This window comes from Oncorhynchus nerka, linkage group LG10, assembly GCF_034236695.1.
Source record: "Oncorhynchus nerka isolate Pitt River linkage group LG10, Oner_Uvic_2.0, whole genome shotgun sequence".
Taxonomy (NCBI): Eukaryota; Metazoa; Chordata; class Actinopteri; order Salmoniformes; family Salmonidae; genus Oncorhynchus; species Oncorhynchus nerka.
The window spans coordinates 27782566-27800952 of record NC_088405.1 but is presented as its reverse complement, the minus strand read 5'-3'; the positions used below and the strand labels follow the sequence as shown (position 1 = coordinate 27800952).

Sequence of the window (18387 nt, the reverse complement as noted above, 5' to 3'; positions counted from 1 at the left end):
CCAATTGCAAAAGAAAATATTCAAAGAGTTTCAGTTCACATTGACCAGTATAACATGGCATGCATGAGTGATTTAAAAGAGTAAAAAGGTGTCTTTTCCACAATACATGTTATGTTTTAATCAAATGTTACAATGAGTTTTTTCATCCAGTACATGTTGACCAATTGTCCATTTTTACTAGAGAGCAATATTCTATTCCCATGCGAGTTGAATTCAATTTCATCTTCATTCCCAATGTTATTTGTATGAGACGACCAGTATTCTATTTCTCACACCTTGACATATAATGTATGGCAACACACACCATGATATTAAGCTAGTCCTTAGCTTCCACAAGATTATATTTTACCCTGAATCTGGACATCATTTTATATCTTCCTTAATATGACTACAGGGACACTACCTCTAGCTTCACGGACCACTAGCACTTTGTCAGTGATAAAGTGATTAATCTAACTCCAGTAAACTAACTTCTAGCTCCAAATACCCCTCATCCATAAAAGGCTTACTTATATTCACAGATGAACAAACTGCTTATTTACCCTGTAAGACAACCTGGTCTCAGAGAATTTCGTATTCGTCTGTACTTAAATCAGAACCACTACATTTTGTATGGTATGTATTAATTTGTGGATGTCCATCATCCATATGATATTACAATTCATATTATATGTTACAAATTTGCAAAACCTACAATATTTTACAAATTTGCTAAACTTGTATGTTACAAATTCTGGCTAGGTGGCTAATGTTAGCTAATGTTAGCTAGGCTAGGGGTTAGGGTAAATGTTAAGTTTAGGAGTTAGGTTAAAGGGTTACGTTAAGGGGAATGGTTAGCTAAAAGGGTTAAGGTTAGGGTTAGGTGAATGGTTAAGGTTAGGGGAAGGGTTAGCTTACATGTTAAGTAATTGAAAAGTTGCTAATTAGCTAAAATGATAAAGTTTCCCATGATGATATTCAAACTCACAACCTTTGGGTTGCTAGACATTCATGTTATATACCCTCCGTCCCTCCCTCCTATCCACACACACTAACCACTCTACTTTCGTTTTTGCCTTAAGTAACCATCAGTCTTATGTAACACTACCAAACGTGACATACAGTGTATTCGGAAAGTAGTCAGATCCCTTCCCATTTTTCCCCATTTTGTTACTTTACTTGAATTAGCCTATTAGAAGCTTCTAAAGCCATGACATACTTTTCTGGAATTTCCCAAGCTGTTTAAAGGCACAGTCAACTTAGTGTATGTAACCTTCTGACCCACTGGAATTTTGATACATTGAATTATAACTGAAATAATCTGTCTGTAAACAATTGTTGAAAAATTACCTCTGTCATGCACAAAGTAGATGTCCTAACCAACTTGCCAAAACTATAGTTCGTAGACAAGGAATTTGTGGAGTGGTTGAAAAACGAACTTGAATGACTCCATCCTAAGTGTAGGTAAACTTCCCGACTTCAACTGTAAGTATTCAGACCCTTTGCTATGACTCTCAAGATTGAGCTCAGGTGCATCCTGTTTCCATTGATCATCCTTGAGATGTTTCTACAACTTGATTGGAGTCCACCTGTTGTGAATTCAATTCATTTGACATGATTTGGAAAGGCACACAACCGTCTATATAAAGGTCCCACAGTTGACAGTGCATGTCAGAGCAAAAACCAAGCCATGAGGTTGAAGGAATTGTCCGTAGAGCTCCGAGACAGGATTGTGTCGAGGCACAGATCTGGTGAAGGGTAGCAACAAATGTATGCAGCATTGAAGTTATAAGACGTTTGGAACCACCAACACTCTTCCTAAAGCTGGCTGCCTGGCCAAACTGAGCAATCGGGTAAGAAAGTTCTTGGTCAGGGAGGTGACCAAGAACTCGATGGTCACTCTGACAGAGCTCAAGAGTTCCTCTGTGGAGATGGGAGAACCTTCCAGAAGGACAACCATATCTGCAGCACTCCACCAAATCAGGCCTTTATGGTAGAGTGGCCAGACGGAAGCCACTTCCGGTGGCGGTGTTGCAATCTACTGCAAAGATAGCCTGCAGAGTGCTGTATTACTATCCAAGTCTACATCACCAGAGGAACAGAGGAGAATTCGGATAAGGGTACGGCTAAATGCTACACGAACTGGCCGTCTAGCACGTTCGGAACACAGAGTAAAATGATCAGGTTTCCGGGCACGATAGCATAGATTCAAGGCATAGTGTACAGACAAAGGTAAGGTAGGATGTGAGTACATTGGAGGTAAACCTAGGCATTGAGTAATGATGAAAGAGATATAATCATTTAAACCAGGTGATGTCATCTCATATGTAGGAGGTGGGACAACATGGTTGGTTAAGGCATATTGAGCAGTAATAGACAAGGCATATTGATATTAGAGAGAGGCATGCGTAGCCAAGTGAACATATTGGTCCAGTGAGTGGTTGGGCTGACTAGGGACACGGCGATTCAGACAGTTAGTAGGCCGATGCTAACACGCTAACAGTTAGTAGGCCGGGGCTAAACAAGCTAGCAGTTAGCAGACCGGGTTAGCAAGCAAGCAGTTAGTAGGGGCTAGCAGTTAGCAGAACGGGGCAGGCAAGCTAGCAGTTAGCAGAACGGGGCAGGCAAGCTAGCAGTTAGCAGACCGGGGATAGCAAGTTAGCCTATGGGGGACGTCACGATGGGGGTAAGTCTGTTTTTGCCTCTTCGTGCGATGACGTTGATAGACCAGTCGTGGAATTAGTAGGGTTCCAAGTAACTCTAGGTAGCTAGCAGGCCTAGCAGGTTAGCAGAATGGGCCTTCAGTGGACGTCGTGCCTGGAATTCAGGGATATGGAGAGAAAAATAGGTGCGGTATGCTCTGGTTTGAAACGCGTTGTACGAACTGGCGAGAGCTTTCCGAGCTAAAGGTTAGCTGATGACCTCTAGCAGTGGTTAGCTGACTGATAGCTGGTAGCTAGTTAGCTAGCTAGCTTCAGTTGAGGTATTCCAGTTCGGAGGTAAATAGAAATACTTTAGGAAAAAACAAACAGATCCACACCACATTGGGTGAGGCGAGTTGCAGGAGAGTATTTTGAAGTTGATGTTTAGGAAAAATATGAAAAAGATTGCGAAGAAAAATATATATACACATGGGACGAGACAAGACAAAGATGTCTGACTGCTACACCATCTTGGGTAGATGGCACGATCGAACATCTCTGGAGACACCTGAAAATAGCTGTGCAGTGATGCTCCACATCCAACATGACAGAGCTTGAGAGGATCTGCAGAGAAGAATGGGAGAAATTCCCCAAGTACAGGTGTGCCAAGCTTGTAGCGTTATACCCAAGAAGACTCGAGAGTGTAATCGATGCCAAAGGTGCTTCAACAAAGTACTGAGTAAAGGGTCTGAATATTGATATTTCAGTTCTTTATTATACTTTTGCAAAAATTAATAAAAAACTGTTTTTGCTTTATAATTATGGGGTAGTGTGTGTAGATTGATGAGAGAAAATCTATTTAAATAATTTTAAAATAGGGCTGTAACGTAACAAAATGTGGAAAAAGTCAAGGGGTCTGAATACTTTCCAAATGCACTGTATCATACTAAATGGAGTGTCTTGGATTTACTTACAGAATAATATGAAATGCTCTGAGACCAGGTTGTGTAAGAACACAGCAACACCTGTGAGCAGTGTTGTCATGTTCACGGTTTTCTCGCTAAATTGGGCTACTTTGAAAAAGATGTCGCGGCCACCATTGCATTTGTCTTAAAATATATATACAGTGGCGATTTTGGTGAGGCAAACAAAAACAAAAAATGTAGATGCATACCAGAAAAGACACTACACAACACTAAACAATACATTAATTGGAATATAACGGTGACAAACGGTGCCCACAAACTGTTAGGGCCTACATAAAGCTGTCACAACAGAGTCCCAACAGCAGTCCCATCACCTTACCACTGTTACACATGGCTATCAGCAGAGCCTTGTCTGGCAGCGAAACAGTTCATTCAGCCTCGTTTTCTGCCTTTTTAAAAAACATAGCTGAAATGGCTGACTTGCTAAAACAAATGTGGTCTCTACTGACAATTGAGATGTACAAACTATGGCATAATGAGACAACGAGCGGATAAGAGGCAATCCGTAATTTTGATTAAGACAGCCCCACGCACCTCTCTGATTCAGTGGGGTTGGGTTAAAAGCAGAAGATACATTTCAGTTGAATGCAGTTAGTTGTACAACTGACTAGGTACACCCTCCCTCCCATTTCTGTCTTCTCTGTAAATGTTATATAGGTATTGTCTAAGTGAGGGTCAGAGATAGTCAGAATATTGTCATCTGTTATTAATTTAATCAACATAGTTTCTTAAGCTACAGTCGTGGCCAAAAGTTGAGAATGACACAAATATTAATTTTCAGTCTGCTGCCTCAGTTTGTATGATACTCCAGAATGTTATGAAGAGTGATCAGATTAATTGCAATTAATTGCAAAATAATGAACAGAATCCCCCCAAATAATTCCACTGCATTTCAGCCCTGCCACAAAAGGACCAGCTGACTTCATGTCAGCGATTCTCTCGTTAACACAGGTGTGAGTATTGACGAGGACAAGGCTGGAGATCACTCTGTCATGCTGATTGAGTTCGAATAACAGACTGGAAGCTTCAAAAGGAGGGTGGTGCTTGGAATCATTGTTCTTCCTCTGTCAACCATGGTTACCTGCAAGAAAACACGTGCCGTCATCCTTGCTTTGCACAAAAAGGGCTTCACAGGCAAGGATATTGCTGCCATTAAGATTGCACCTAAATCAACCATTTATCGGATCATCAAGAACTTCAAGGAGAGCGGTTCAATTGTTGTGAAGAAAGCTTCAGGGCGCCTAAGAAAGTCCAGCAAGCGCCAGGACCGTCTCCTAAAGTTGATTCAGCTGCGGGATCGGGGCACCACCAGTACAGTGCTTGCTCAGGAATGGCAGCAGGCAGGTGTGAGTGCATCTACACACACATTGAGGCAAAGACTTTTGGAGGATGGCCTGGTGTCAAGAAGGGCAGCAAAGAAGCCACTTCTCTCCAGGAAAAACATCAGGGACAGACTGATATTCTGCAAAAGGTACAAGGATTGGACTGCTGAGGACTGGGGTAAAGTCATTTTCTCTGATGAATCCCCTTTCTGATTTTTTGGGGCATCCAGAAAAAAGCTTGTCTGGAGAAGACAAGGTGAGCGCTACCATCAGTCCTGTATCATGCCATCAGTAAAGCATCCTGAGACCATTCATGTGTGGGGTTGCTTCTCAGCCAAGGAAGTGGGTTCACTCACAATTTTGCCTAAGAACACAGCCATGAATAAAGAATGGTACCAACACATCCTCCGAGAGCAACTTCTCCCAACCATCCAGGAAGATGTATATATATAACTGTGACCTGCTGCTTATGACTATCAGGCATGAGCATGTTGTTCATTATTGAGTGAGTGAGTGAATGGTGGAGAGGGGGAGGGCCTGGAGGGGTGTGTGTGCATTGGGAGCACTGGTTGAGAGGTTCTGCAGCAGAAGCAGCCGAGTCACGGAGACAGAGCCAGTCGTGACACATTTTTACCAGTTGTAGGTAGGCTATTTAGATTTATGGAGACACCCTTTTTCCATAAAACATTAACTCACTAGAAATTATAGAATGGCGACAAAGCATTGGAAAACAACTTTAGGTGCACTAGAGCTCTTTATATAAATTTGCTCAGAGGTGGTTTAAAGTCAACTGCATTCTAATGTTGACTTTTCTTATACATAACAGTATCAAGGGAAGGGTTTTGCTCAGTTCTAGGGTCTGGAGCGCTGAGCGAGTGGAAATTTGAAATGGAAGTTATGGAACTCCATCGCGTGCTTGTGTTACGGGGAAAAAGTCCACAATGAAAATTACATTAAATGTGGAGAGTGATAGGCTACATCTGCATCTGTTGACCATCAAGTTGGCTATTCATTTCTATGCCATTGCAGGCTACTATAGACTACTATTTTACACAATAAATATATATTGAAATGACAATATCACTGGAGTCAATGCAAATCCATTTGTGCCACTTGTGTAGCTTACCTGGAGCTGGCAAACAGATGTAATAATTGTGACGTCCTGACCTTAGAGATCCTTATTATTCTCTATGTTTGGTTAGGTCAGGGTGTGTCTCTTTGGCCCAGGATATCCTGCACCGGCTCTGCGCACTGTGTCTCCGGTGCGCCTTCACAGCCCAGTGCGTCCTCTGCCAGCACCCCACAGTTGCCTGGCTAGGGTGAGCATCCAGCCAGGACGCATTGTGCCAGCTCTACGCTCCAGACCTCCAGTCCGCCTCCACGGCCCAGTATATCCTACGCCGGCTGTACGCACTATGCCTCCAGTGCGCCTGCACAGCCCAGTGCGTCCTGTGTCAGTGCCCCGCACTTGCCCGCTTGCCGGGCTAAAGTGAGCATTCAGCCACGACGGGTTGTGCCAGCTCTACGCTCCAGAACTCCAGTGCACCTCCACGGTCCAGTATATCCTGTGCCAGCTCCATGCACCCATGTGACCAATGGCACAGAGCCTCCAGCGACAGTCTGCAGTCCGGAGTCTCCAGCGACGGTCCCCAGTCCGGAGCCTCCAGCGACGGTCCGTAGTCCAGAGCCTCCAGCGACGGTCCCCAGTCCGGAGCCTCCTGCGACGCTCCCCAGTCCGGAGCTTACAGGGTGGGTTCCTAGCCTGGAGTCTCCAACAACGATCTACGGACCGGAGGCCCCGGCGATGATCCCTGCACCAGATGCGCCACCGAAGTGGGGGGAGCCTCAACATCTGGCACATAAAAATGCCACAATTGCCAGAAAATAGCCTAACATTTGTTTTTTGAAGTTTGTCCAAAAGTTTCTTGCACAGAGATTGAGATCCTTTGTCCAACTTTCATCATTCAAACTCTGTCGGGTTTATCTATAGTTATGCACATGCACAAATGGGATTAATTTACAATTACAACCTGGGTGGTTTGAGCCCTGAATGCTGATTGGTTGAAAGTCATGGTATATCAGACATGTACAAGGGGAATGACAAAAACACACTTTTTTACTGCTCTAATTATGTTGGTAACCAGTTTATAATAGCAATAAGGCACCTCAGGGGTTTGTGATATATGGCCAGTATATCACGGCAGCTGAGGGCTGTTCTTTGTGGTATATGGCCAATATACCACGGCCATGTGCTATGTCCTAAGAACAGCCCTTAGCAGTGGTATACTGGCCATATACCACACCTTCTTGGGCCATGTTGCTTAATCATAGCAGTCAAAACATGTTAAATCGACATACATTAATTAAAATGATCTGGAGAGTTTAATAAGGGCGATTTATCTTCTCTCGCGACATTCTTAAACTTGCAATAATTCATTTGATGGAAATCCACATTTTTCTTATTTTCCTACGTTGTTAAAAATGACGTTGATATTCCTTCTTAATTCGCTCAATAAAAAGGGTTTATTGGATAAATGTGGAAACTCTTCTCTTACTGCAAAATATTTGGGATAGTTTTCAGGCCTTGTGGATGGTTTTTCAGAGGTCAATTTTAACTAAACCTGGCAACCCTGCCTGTGAGACATTGCCTGAATGCCACAGTCTCATGAGCATTGTTCCCATAGATATGGTAAAGAGGTCAATTGAAAACGACCAAAACAATGGAATTGCCATGGAAACACATGGGAGAAAGGACCGTGGGGGAAAGATTCAGAGTCTCCTCATTGTCCCCCAGCAAAATGTGCCTACATTTAGGCTATTGTTTATACAGTATGTGTATTTCACACTATGTTGAGGTAAAAATCTGACATTAACGCTTGTATGGATGTCAACGCCATCACAGGTTAATGTCATCATTTCCAACTGTATTACAGTTAAAAACGACTGACTACCACCACCAATTTCTGTATGCTAGCTATGCTAACCAGCTCATACGAACGGGAGTTAGCATTTAGCAGTCACTTCTTCTAAACCTGAAAAGGGATTACTTCTACATGCAGCGAAAACAGACAAATATATCCAAATCGGACTTAAGTAACCACATTGTGGGCCTGTTACAATACAGAAATAATGACAATAAATAATGACAGATTTGATGAATATCCACTTTGTTAGATCAGATTTGTTGAATGTGTGCCAATCTGGTCAATGGAACATCTGTGCTCCATTGACTCCTTCACTGCATCTATAGAGATCCTATTAAATGATTCTAATTCCTAATTCTATGATTGTCCCATAAACAAACAGTTGTGTTATAGAACAGAACTTTGGTTTCAGTCAGATTAGCACATAATCCGTTCATGTCGTTAAAAAGCTGTGTGATTTCCCACCATTTTCAGCCACGAAAGGGAGGTACACTACATGACCAAAAGTATGTGGACATCTCATTCCAAAATCATGGGCATTAATATGGAGTTGGTCCTGCCTTTGCTGTAATAACAGCCTCCACTCTTCTGGGAAGGCTTTCCACTAGATGTGGAACATTGCTGCGGGGACTTGCTTCCACTCAGCAACAAGAGCATAAGGGAGGTCGGGCACTGATGTTGGGCTATTAAGCGTGGCTCACAGTCTGCGTTACAATTCATCCCAAAGGTGCTTGATGGGGTTGAGGTCAGGGCTCTGTGCAGGCTAGTCAAGTTCTTCCACGCCGATCTCGACAAACCATTTCTGTATGTACCTCGTTTTGTGCACATGGGCATTGTCATGCTAAACACAGGAAAGAGCCTTCCCCAAACTGTTGCCACAAAGTTGGAAGCACAGAATTGTCTAGAATGTCATTGGATGCTGTAGCATTAAAAATGTCCTTCACTGGAAATAAGGGACCAAGCCTGAACAATAAAAAACAGCACTATGCACTATGGGGCAGGTAGCATGTTCCTGGCCTCCGCCAAACCCAGATTTGTCCGTCGGACTGCCAGATGGTGAAGCGTGATTCATCACTCCAGAGAAAGCATTTACACTGCTCCAATGTCCAATGGTGGTGAGCTTTACACCACTCCAGCCGACACTTGACATTGTGCATTGTGATCTTAGGCTTGTGTGCGGCTGCTCGGCCATGGAAACCCATTTCATGAAGCTCCCGACGAACAGTTATTGTGCTGAAGTTGCTTCCAGAGGCAGTTTTGAACTCGGTAGTGAGTGTTGCAACAAGGACAGACGATTTCTACACGCTACGCGCTCTAGCACTCAACGATCCCGCTCTGTGAGCTTATGTGGCCTACCACTACACGGCTAAGCTCTTGTTGCTCCTAGACGTTTCCACTTCACAATAACAGCACTTACAGTTGACCGGGGCAGCTCTAGCAGGGCAGAAATTTGATGAACTGACTTGTTGGAAAGTTGCTACCCTATGACAGTGCCACGTTGAAAGTCACTGAGCTCTTCAGTAAGGCCTTTCTACTGCAAATGTTTGTCTATGGAGATTGCATGGCTGAGTGCTTGATTTTATACACCTGTCATCAACGGGTGTGACTGAAATAGCCGAATCCTCTAATTTGAAGGGGTGTCCATATACTTTTGTATATATAGTGTATTATGACCTGAATCATTATATTTAGGGGTGCCGTTACCTTTTTCTGACATGAACTCTCTGATTCATCTAATCAGGGTGAGACTTAGGGTTTTGTTCCCGTAACAGGCTTTTCATACAGGAACTTCAGATAAAAAGGTTAGCTTGACCTTGTGAAATAAAAGGAGTGAACCTTTTTAAACATGCTTTGATCATTACTCTAGAAAACTGAACTATTTTAAAGTCAAAACAAACTTGAAATAAAGCTAAATTAATTTCTCTCCAAAAGGGGAAAGTTATTCACTGCAACGGGACTCATTGCAACATACAGTAGCTGATAACTAGTAAAAACAACTCCTATTACCCTCTACTTCTGCTCTAAAAACACAGTGGTTATGTATACGATTGCATGTAGGAGCATACTGAATAGAGATGGCACTCAACCATGATAATATTCTGTATATACTGAACAATTCAAAAACGCCCATGCTGGTGTGCTCTACTGTATTAGAGAAAACCTTTTCTCAGGGCTTTGGATGAGCCTTAGCTAAGTGAGTCATTAACATCAGCAGTTCATGACTACAATAACCAAGCCTTTCTGTATTGATATCTGTGTAGGAAGAGAGCCTAGTGATGTAACAAATCTTACTTAAATGGCAGGGGCAGCAATGTTGGTCTAGAAGAGCCCTCAGGCTCAGTTTGATTCCGGCAGATTAATTTAGCTTCACTGGTTATGCAACACCATCTCGGCTTTCAAGTAGTCTCACCAGTCTCTGGATCACCTTTGAATTCTCACATGGGTGGCTAGCTACTGAGCTACACTGCCCTGTTACTGTAGCAGCCTTAGAGGAAACAGAACTAGAGATCCTTAGATCCTGTGTCGTAACACCCCATGAAGGCAGACAACATGAACACCACTACTGGTACTAAAAACAAGATAACAGCCCGAAATCACTGAACTCATTGGTCAATTCAACAGAAATGTATTCTTTGGATATTTTATGTACTACTAATGTTCTGTATATTCAGGTTAATACAGAGAGACTCATCCATGCTTACTTTACAAGCAGGTTTGACTACTGTAATGCTCTCCTGTCTGGTCTACCCACAAAAGTCCTTGGTCAATTGCAAAAACATACAGAATGCTGTAGAGTGAGTACTGACCAAGACCAGACGGAGATCACACATTACACCGGTCTCTGTGAGTTTTAGAATTTTTTACGATTCTTCTATTGGTTTTTAAATCAATTTACGATTATACATGTCAGACATGCTTTTGGAGTTATGTACCCAGTAGGTCCCTCAGGTCTTCTGGCACTGGCCTTTTAACTAACCCAAAGCCTAGTGGAGATGCAGCCTGTAGTTACTATGCCCCCAGCCTCTGTTATAGCCTAACAGAGAACCTGAGGGCGGCCGAAACTGTGGCCACAGTTTTTATTGTTATTCTTTAGTTTTTTTCATCCTCTTATGTTTGTTGGGTAGTAAATATGTTTAAATATGTTTAAATATGTTTAAATATGTTTAAATATGTTTTTATTTTCCTGTGAAGCACATTGCGTTGCATTCCATGTCTGAAATGTGCTTTATGAAAAAAGCTTGATTTGATTTATTGCAGAAATGTGTTTACTTTATCTCTATGTGACATGTTAAAACAAAGTCCCAGATCACTACATGACCCTAGGGGCAATGGTGTCTGCATATGATGTGGAATTGAACTGAATTGAATAGGCAGTGACTTATTAAACTCTAGTCCGTTCCACTCCTTCTCTACTGTACTGCTTTTATTTACACACACGATCTATGGTATCTTAGACTATAGTGTTGTGCCACTACCCACATCACTCAAGTCTCGCCTCACAACAAATATGATGGGAAATGCATTTATAGCACAGAGCAGTCTCCTTGGGGCTGGTACTGAGGAACTGCTACAGTTACACTGATCTGGCCAGACATGTGATCAGGGACACTTTTAAAATCAATCCATCAAACGTGAAAGGCAAGGCACCAGAGAGGAAATGGGTAGCTACATTTATGCACCGAGACTGAGTATGCATCTCTGACTGGAACACAGAGTGAAAATTGGATTGAAGTTCATTTGAAGACAAGATATTGTCACGCAGATGGAAGAGAGTCAGGGCTCGGTGGTGGAGCTGCTCAAGATTTAGGAGATGGAATTGGTCACATTAGATCAAATTTTAAGTTACTCATATTTTATACATTTCCTGAGAGAGATATATATATATATATCACGTAATGTAGGTCACCAGAGACTATAAAGTGTGGAATCAATGTGAAAATGGTCCTCATTCATTTCCCACATTTTCCATTTGTTTAACGTGTTTACTTGAACAACCAAAATCACTTATTCCAAAGCATTGTTTGTTCGCTAAACTCGCCCCATTTGGTCCCTGCAGAAAACAGCTGGAGCCAGTCTATAGGACCAACCTCCCGACAGATTGTATGATAAATAGCTTCACGCACAACAGGTGAAATGTGTCTGCCTTTATCAGCTGGCTTAGCGTTAATGTCAGCTCCTAGTGTAAGTATCATTAAGAATCAAAATGTCCCCCGTTAGGAAACTGAGCACATGTGCCAGTTCACCGGGGCAGTCTTTGATGTGGCCGCCCCATATTTCAGGCACTAAGTGCTGCTTGAACTGCGGCCAACGGGGCAATACTAGGGCTTTGAGATATACCATGCTCTTGACTGGTGACGTTCTTAGGCTATAGAAGAAGCCTGATAGTGAAGTACCCTTCAGCTGACTGAGTGCTAAGGCTGCTCTGCTGTTTCTGTAGGTCAGTGTAGGCACGTATAGTAAGTGTAGACATGTAGGGGGCAACAAGGCTTGAGTCTCTCGTAGGTAACAGTAATATGGAGAGCTGCTGTTCTGAAAACCTACAATAAAGGCAGAATCTACTTGGACATTCCATTTTTTTAAATCTAGGATATATTTGAAATGGAATGTTTGTAGATCACTGTTAAAATGGGGATTGCATATGATTATGTTTAGGTAAAGACACAAAGCCGAATGGAGATCCAATGCTGAAGATGTGATTTCCACAGTGCTAACACAACATTCTCTTTCTTAGCTCAGTGAGAACACTGTATTTGTTCTCCTGTCTGGCAAAATGGCTTCAGTCAAGCCATTTTCCTGACATCATCTTTCCTTAATGTCTGTCGAGGAACAAGAGCTATGCACAGTGTGTCATCACAGCTCGTCGCGAGCCCACTGAACTCCAGATAGTCTCACTCTAGCGCTGGATACCAAACAGCCCAACAGCAGATAGCACACTGCTTGCTGTCAACTAGCACTGCCAGAAATGAGTTTAAATGGTATTATCTATAATATATGGGAGCCTTTTCTATTTATATTAATGGTGATGACAGCCTCCATTCCTTATAGAGAGGGAGGATCATTATTGGAAATGAGTCCATGTTGATTGAATTATTGGGATGTTTGAAAGTTAATTCCATGAGGGGTGATGATTATGTTTAGTAAACAAAATTGTACTCTGACAAGAGCAATTTAGGATTAAGCTAAATCTAGGAAAAGATACTACCACTATAAGTATTTCCCCCTTTATGATTTTCTCCTGAATGTTATCAAATCTTCAACAAAACCCTAATATTGGATAAATGGAAGCTGAGCTTACAAATAACAAAAAAATATATACTTATTTAATTTAAATTAACAAAGATCTGCAACACCCAATTACCCTGTTTGAAAAATAAATTAGCCCCTTACACTCAATAACTGGTTGTGCCACCTTTAGGTGCAATGACTGCAACCCTTACTGCAACTCTTACTGTAGTTGTTGATCAGTCTCTCACATCGCTGTGAAGGAATTTTGGCCCACTCCTGCATGCAGAACTATTTTAACTCAGCGACATTTGTGGGTTTTCAAGCATGAACTGCTCGTTTCAAGTCCTACCACAACATTTCAATTGGGATTAGGTCTGGACTTTGACTAGGCCATTCCAAAACTTCAAATTTGTTGCTTTTTAACAATTTTCATGTACACTTGATTGGGTGCTTTGGATCATTGTATTGCTGCATGACCCAGCTGTGCTTCAGCTTCAGCTCAAAGATGGATGGCCTGAAATTATCCTGTAGAATTCTCTTTTGCCTAAAATGACATACCCAAATCTAACCGCCTGTAGCTCAGGACCTGAAGCAAGGATATGTAGATTCTTGATACCATTTGAAAGTAAACACTGAAGTTTGTGGAAATTATAAATTAATGTAGGAGCGGCAGGGTAGCCCAGTGGTTATTGCATTGGACTAGTAACCGGAAGGTTGCAAGTTCAAACCCCTGAGCTGACAAGGTACAAATCTGTCGTCCTGCCCCTGAACAGGCAGTTAACCCACTGTTCCTAGGCCGTTATTGAAAATAAGAATTTGTTCTTAACTGACTTGCCTAGTTAAATAAAGATAAAATTAAAATAACACATTAGATCTGGTAAAAGAACAGAGTATTTTTTGTACCATCATCTTTGAAATGCAAGAGAAAGGCCATAATGTATTATGCCAGCCCAGGCGCAATTTAGATTTTGGCCACTATATGTTTTAGAGTGATTCAATGAACCATTGCATTTCTGTTCAAAATTTTGTATCAAGACTACCCAAATGTGCCTAATTGGTTTATTAATAACTTTTCATGTTCAAAACTGTGCACTCTCCTCAAACAATAGCATGGTATTATTTCACTGTAATAGCTGCTGTACATTGGACAGTGCAGTTAGATTAACAATAATTTAAGCTTTCTGACAATATCAGATATGTCTATGTACTGGGAAAGGTTCTTGTTACTTACAACCTCATGCTAATCACATTAGCCTACGTTAGCTCAACCGTCCCACTAGGGACCCACCAATCCTGTAGAGGTTTTAAGGCAAGTCATCCAGGTCCTGAAGCATCCCAAACCATCACACTACCACCACCATGCTTGACTGTTGGTATGAGGTTCTTACTGTGGAATACAGTGTTTGGTTTTCACCAGGCATAATGGGGACCCATGTCGCCCAAAATGTTGACTGAAGTTTGCCAAAAAGCATCGGGAAGCACCTGGATGATCACCAATACTATTGGAAGAACGTTCTATGGACAGATGAGTCAAAAGTATAACTTTTTGGGCGAAAGTATAACTTTTCATGCTTGAAAACCCACAAAGCAGTTCTGCATGCAAGAGTGGGCCAAATTTCCTCCACAGCGATGTGAGCGACTGATCAAAGGGGAATTGGGTGTTTCATAAATTTGTTAACTAAATAAATAAAATAATTTAATTTGTTATTTGTAAACTCAGGTTCCCTTTATCTAATATTAGGTTTTGGTTGATGATCTGATAACATTCAGTATAAACAAATATTTAAAAACTGAAAATCAGAAAGGGGGCAAATACACTACATGATCAAATGTATGTGGACACCTGCTCGTCGAACATCTCATTCCAACATCATGGGCATTCAATTTATAAAGCTTTTTTTTTTTTACATCAGCAGATGTCACAAAGTGCTATACAGAAACCCAGCCTAAAACTCCAAACAGAAAGTAATGCAGATGTAGAAGCACGGTGGCTAGGAGAAACTCCCTAGAAAGGCAGAAACCTAGGAAGGAACCTAAGTGAGGAACCAGGCTCTGAGAGGTGGCCAGTCCTTTTCTGGCTGTACCGGTGGAGATTAGAGTACATGGACATTTAAGGCCAGAATGTTGTTCAAGATCTTGAATCTAGAGGTCGACCGATTAATCGGAATGGCCGATTAATTAGGGCCGATTTCAAGTTTTCATAACAATCGGAAATCTGTATTTTTGGACACCGATTTGGCCAATCTTCTTTCTTTTTTTTACACCTTTATTTAATCTTTATTTAACTAGGCAAGTTAGTTAAGAACACATTCTTATTTTCAATGACGGCCTAGGAACGGTAGGTTAACTGCCTTGTTCAGGGGCAGAACGACAGATTTTTACCTTGTCAGCTCGGGGATTCAATCTTGCAACCTTACAGTTAACTAGTCCAATACTCTAACCACCTGCCTCACGAGGAGCCTGCCTGTTACGCGAATGCAGTAAAGCCAAGGTAAGTTGCTAGCTAGCATTAAACTTATCTTATAAAAAACAATCAATCAATCATAATCACTAGTTAACTACACATGGTTGATGATATTACTAGTTTATCTAGCATGTCCTGCGTTGCATTTAATCGATGCGGTACGTATTCGCGAAAAAGGACTGTCGTTGCTCCAATGTGTACCTAACTATAAACATCAATGTCTTTCTTTAAATACAATACACAGAAGTATATATTTTTAAACCTGCATATTTAGCTAAAAGAAATCCAGGTTCGCAGGCAATATTAACCTGGTGAAATTGTGTCACTTCTCTTGCGTTCATTGCACGCAGAGTCAGTGTATATGCAACAGTTTGGGCCGCCTGGTTCGTTGAAAACTAATTTGCCTGAATTTTACGTAATTATGACATAACATTGAAGGTTGTGCAATGTAACAGGAATATTTAGACTTATGAATGCCACCCATTAGATAAAATACGTAACGGTTCCGTATTTCACTGAAAGAATAAACGTCTTGTTTGAGATGATAGTTTCCGGATTCGACCATGTTAAGGCTCGTATTTCTGTGTGTTATTATGTTATAAATAAGTCTATGATTTGATAGAGCAGTCTGACTGAGCGATGGTAGGCACCAGCAGGCTCGTAAGCATTCATTCAAACATTCAAACATTTTGCCAGTAGCTCTTTGCTGTGCTTCAAGCATTGTACTGTTTATGACTTCAAGCCTATCAACTCCAGAGATTAGGCTGGTGTAACCGATGTGAAATGGCTAGCTAGTTAGCGGGTAAGGCCATTCTACTGACAATGTTTGTCTATGGAGATTTCATGGCTGTGTGCTCGATTTTATACACCTGTCAGCAACGGGTGTGGCTGAAATAGCAAAATCCACTAATTTGAAGGGGTGTCCACATAATTTTGTATATATAATGTATAATGACCTGAATCATAATATTTAGGGGTGCCGTTATCTTTTTCTGACAAGAACTCACTGATTCAACTCATCATGCTGAGACTTAACATGCTGACCAGACCGGACACGTCATGTACAAAATACATGTAGAAATTCATGTTATTCAATTATTGCACCCATCTCTTTTGGTGTAGGGGGACAAAATAAATTTATGCACGATGGCGCACGCGTGCAGCCGGTTTGGGTTCCGTGTTAGGGTTTTAGTTCCCTTAATAGGCTTTTCATTCAGGAACTTCAGATAAAAAGGTTAGCTTGACCTTGTGAAATAAAAGGAGTGAACCTTTTTAAACATGCTTTGATCAAATTTAATTTGAAAATGTAAAACATACTTGAAATACAGCTAAATTAATTTATTTCCAAAAGGGGAAAGTTAGACAGCATATTCACTACAACGGGACTCATTGCAACATATCTGATCACTTGTAAAAACAACTCCACCCACCAACTTATTTGCCAGAATATACTCCTTAATACCCTCTATTTCTGCTCTAAAAGCACTGTTTTATGTATACAATTGCATGAAGGAGCATACCGAATAGAGATGGCACTCAACCATGATAATATTCTGTATATACTGAACAATTCAAAAACGCCCATGCTGGTGTGCTCTACTGTATTAGAGAAAACCTTTTCTCAGGGCTTTGGATGAGCCTTAGCTAAGTGAGTCATTAACATCAGCAGTTCATGACTACAATAACCAAGCCTTTCTGTATTGATATCTGTGTAGGAAGAGAGCCTAGTGATGTAACAGATCTTACTTAAATGGCAGGGGCAGCAATGTTGGTCTAGAAGAGCCCTCAGACTCATCTCATTTTACTGCCAATGTTTGGCTATGGAGATTGCATGTCAGCAACGGGTGTGGCTGAAATAGCCTTATCCACTATTTTGTGTAGTGTACTTTCTCACAGCACTGTAGTTATTTTCAGTTTAAAAAATCTGACTGCGCTCCTATCAATTTTAATCATTGAACAGCTCTCAAACTGGGTAATTCTTTAGATACTGGTAAAAAAAAACTTTACCTATATATTACAAAAATGTTCTTCAACTTTTCAAAATCTGTTGGATGGGAAACTTTTCCTGAATTAGTAAACCCATCAAACAGGGCATTTCAGAATAGATGCTTTGTTTTCCAGTGGTTCTCAAATTCCACTGTGGTGGCATTTCCTTTATGCTAACAGTGTAACTACGCAACCTTTCTAATCTCTCTCCATCTTTTTTCCATTGGAGTATTTTGGAATGATGGTGTGTGGGAAAGGTAGAGCAGTAGTACAAAAGTAACATCACCAAACAACCAACCTCACGCAAACACACCCACCAGCACATACAATTTTAAACATTTAACCACCACTTGCTGTCATTAGTCAATTTGGGAAATTCATCAAAATGAATTGGAATAATATTTGGCAAGGAACGTCATTAACCCCCATAACACTTTCCCCTCTCCCTGTGAAACTTACCCAGTAGCTGGACCCCTCGTGTCAGTCCGTAGACATCTATGAGAGCCCAGAGTGTCTCGGAGGCATGGACCCCGCTGAAGAACAGCATGGGGCTGGAGCCATTGATGCGGTAAAACACACGACCCTTCTTGTCCACCCAGAAGGAGATGACATTACCCTCATTGGACAGCTCCTCGGGCAGGGCCTTGGCCCAGAAGCCATTCTGGGAGACCAGATCTGGGCAGGCATACTTAGGCAGGTTGTCTGGGTTGATGCGGGACGGGTCCTTGGAGGTGAAGCCCAGACGCAGGGCTCCGCTCCAGCAGCACTGCTTCTTAGTGATCTGGAGGGGAACAGGTAATGGGTTTGTACCATTTTTTATTTATCCTTTATTTAACTAGGCAAGTTAGTTAAGAACAA

At 41.6% G+C, this 18387-nt stretch overlaps 1 protein-coding gene across 1 annotated transcript in view; it reads right to left on the bottom strand.

Annotated features, from left to right (window-relative positions):
* Positions 1–18387, bottom strand: part of LOC115135092 (E3 ubiquitin-protein ligase NEURL1-like) — a 55752-nt gene that overhangs the window by 20290 nt on the left and 17075 nt on the right. Inside the window, exon 3 of the mRNA XM_029669361.2 lies at positions 17989–18310. Coding sequence (XP_029525221.1) covers positions 17989–18310 — 322 coding nt within the window. The remainder of the gene's footprint in view (positions 1–17988; positions 18311–18387) is intronic.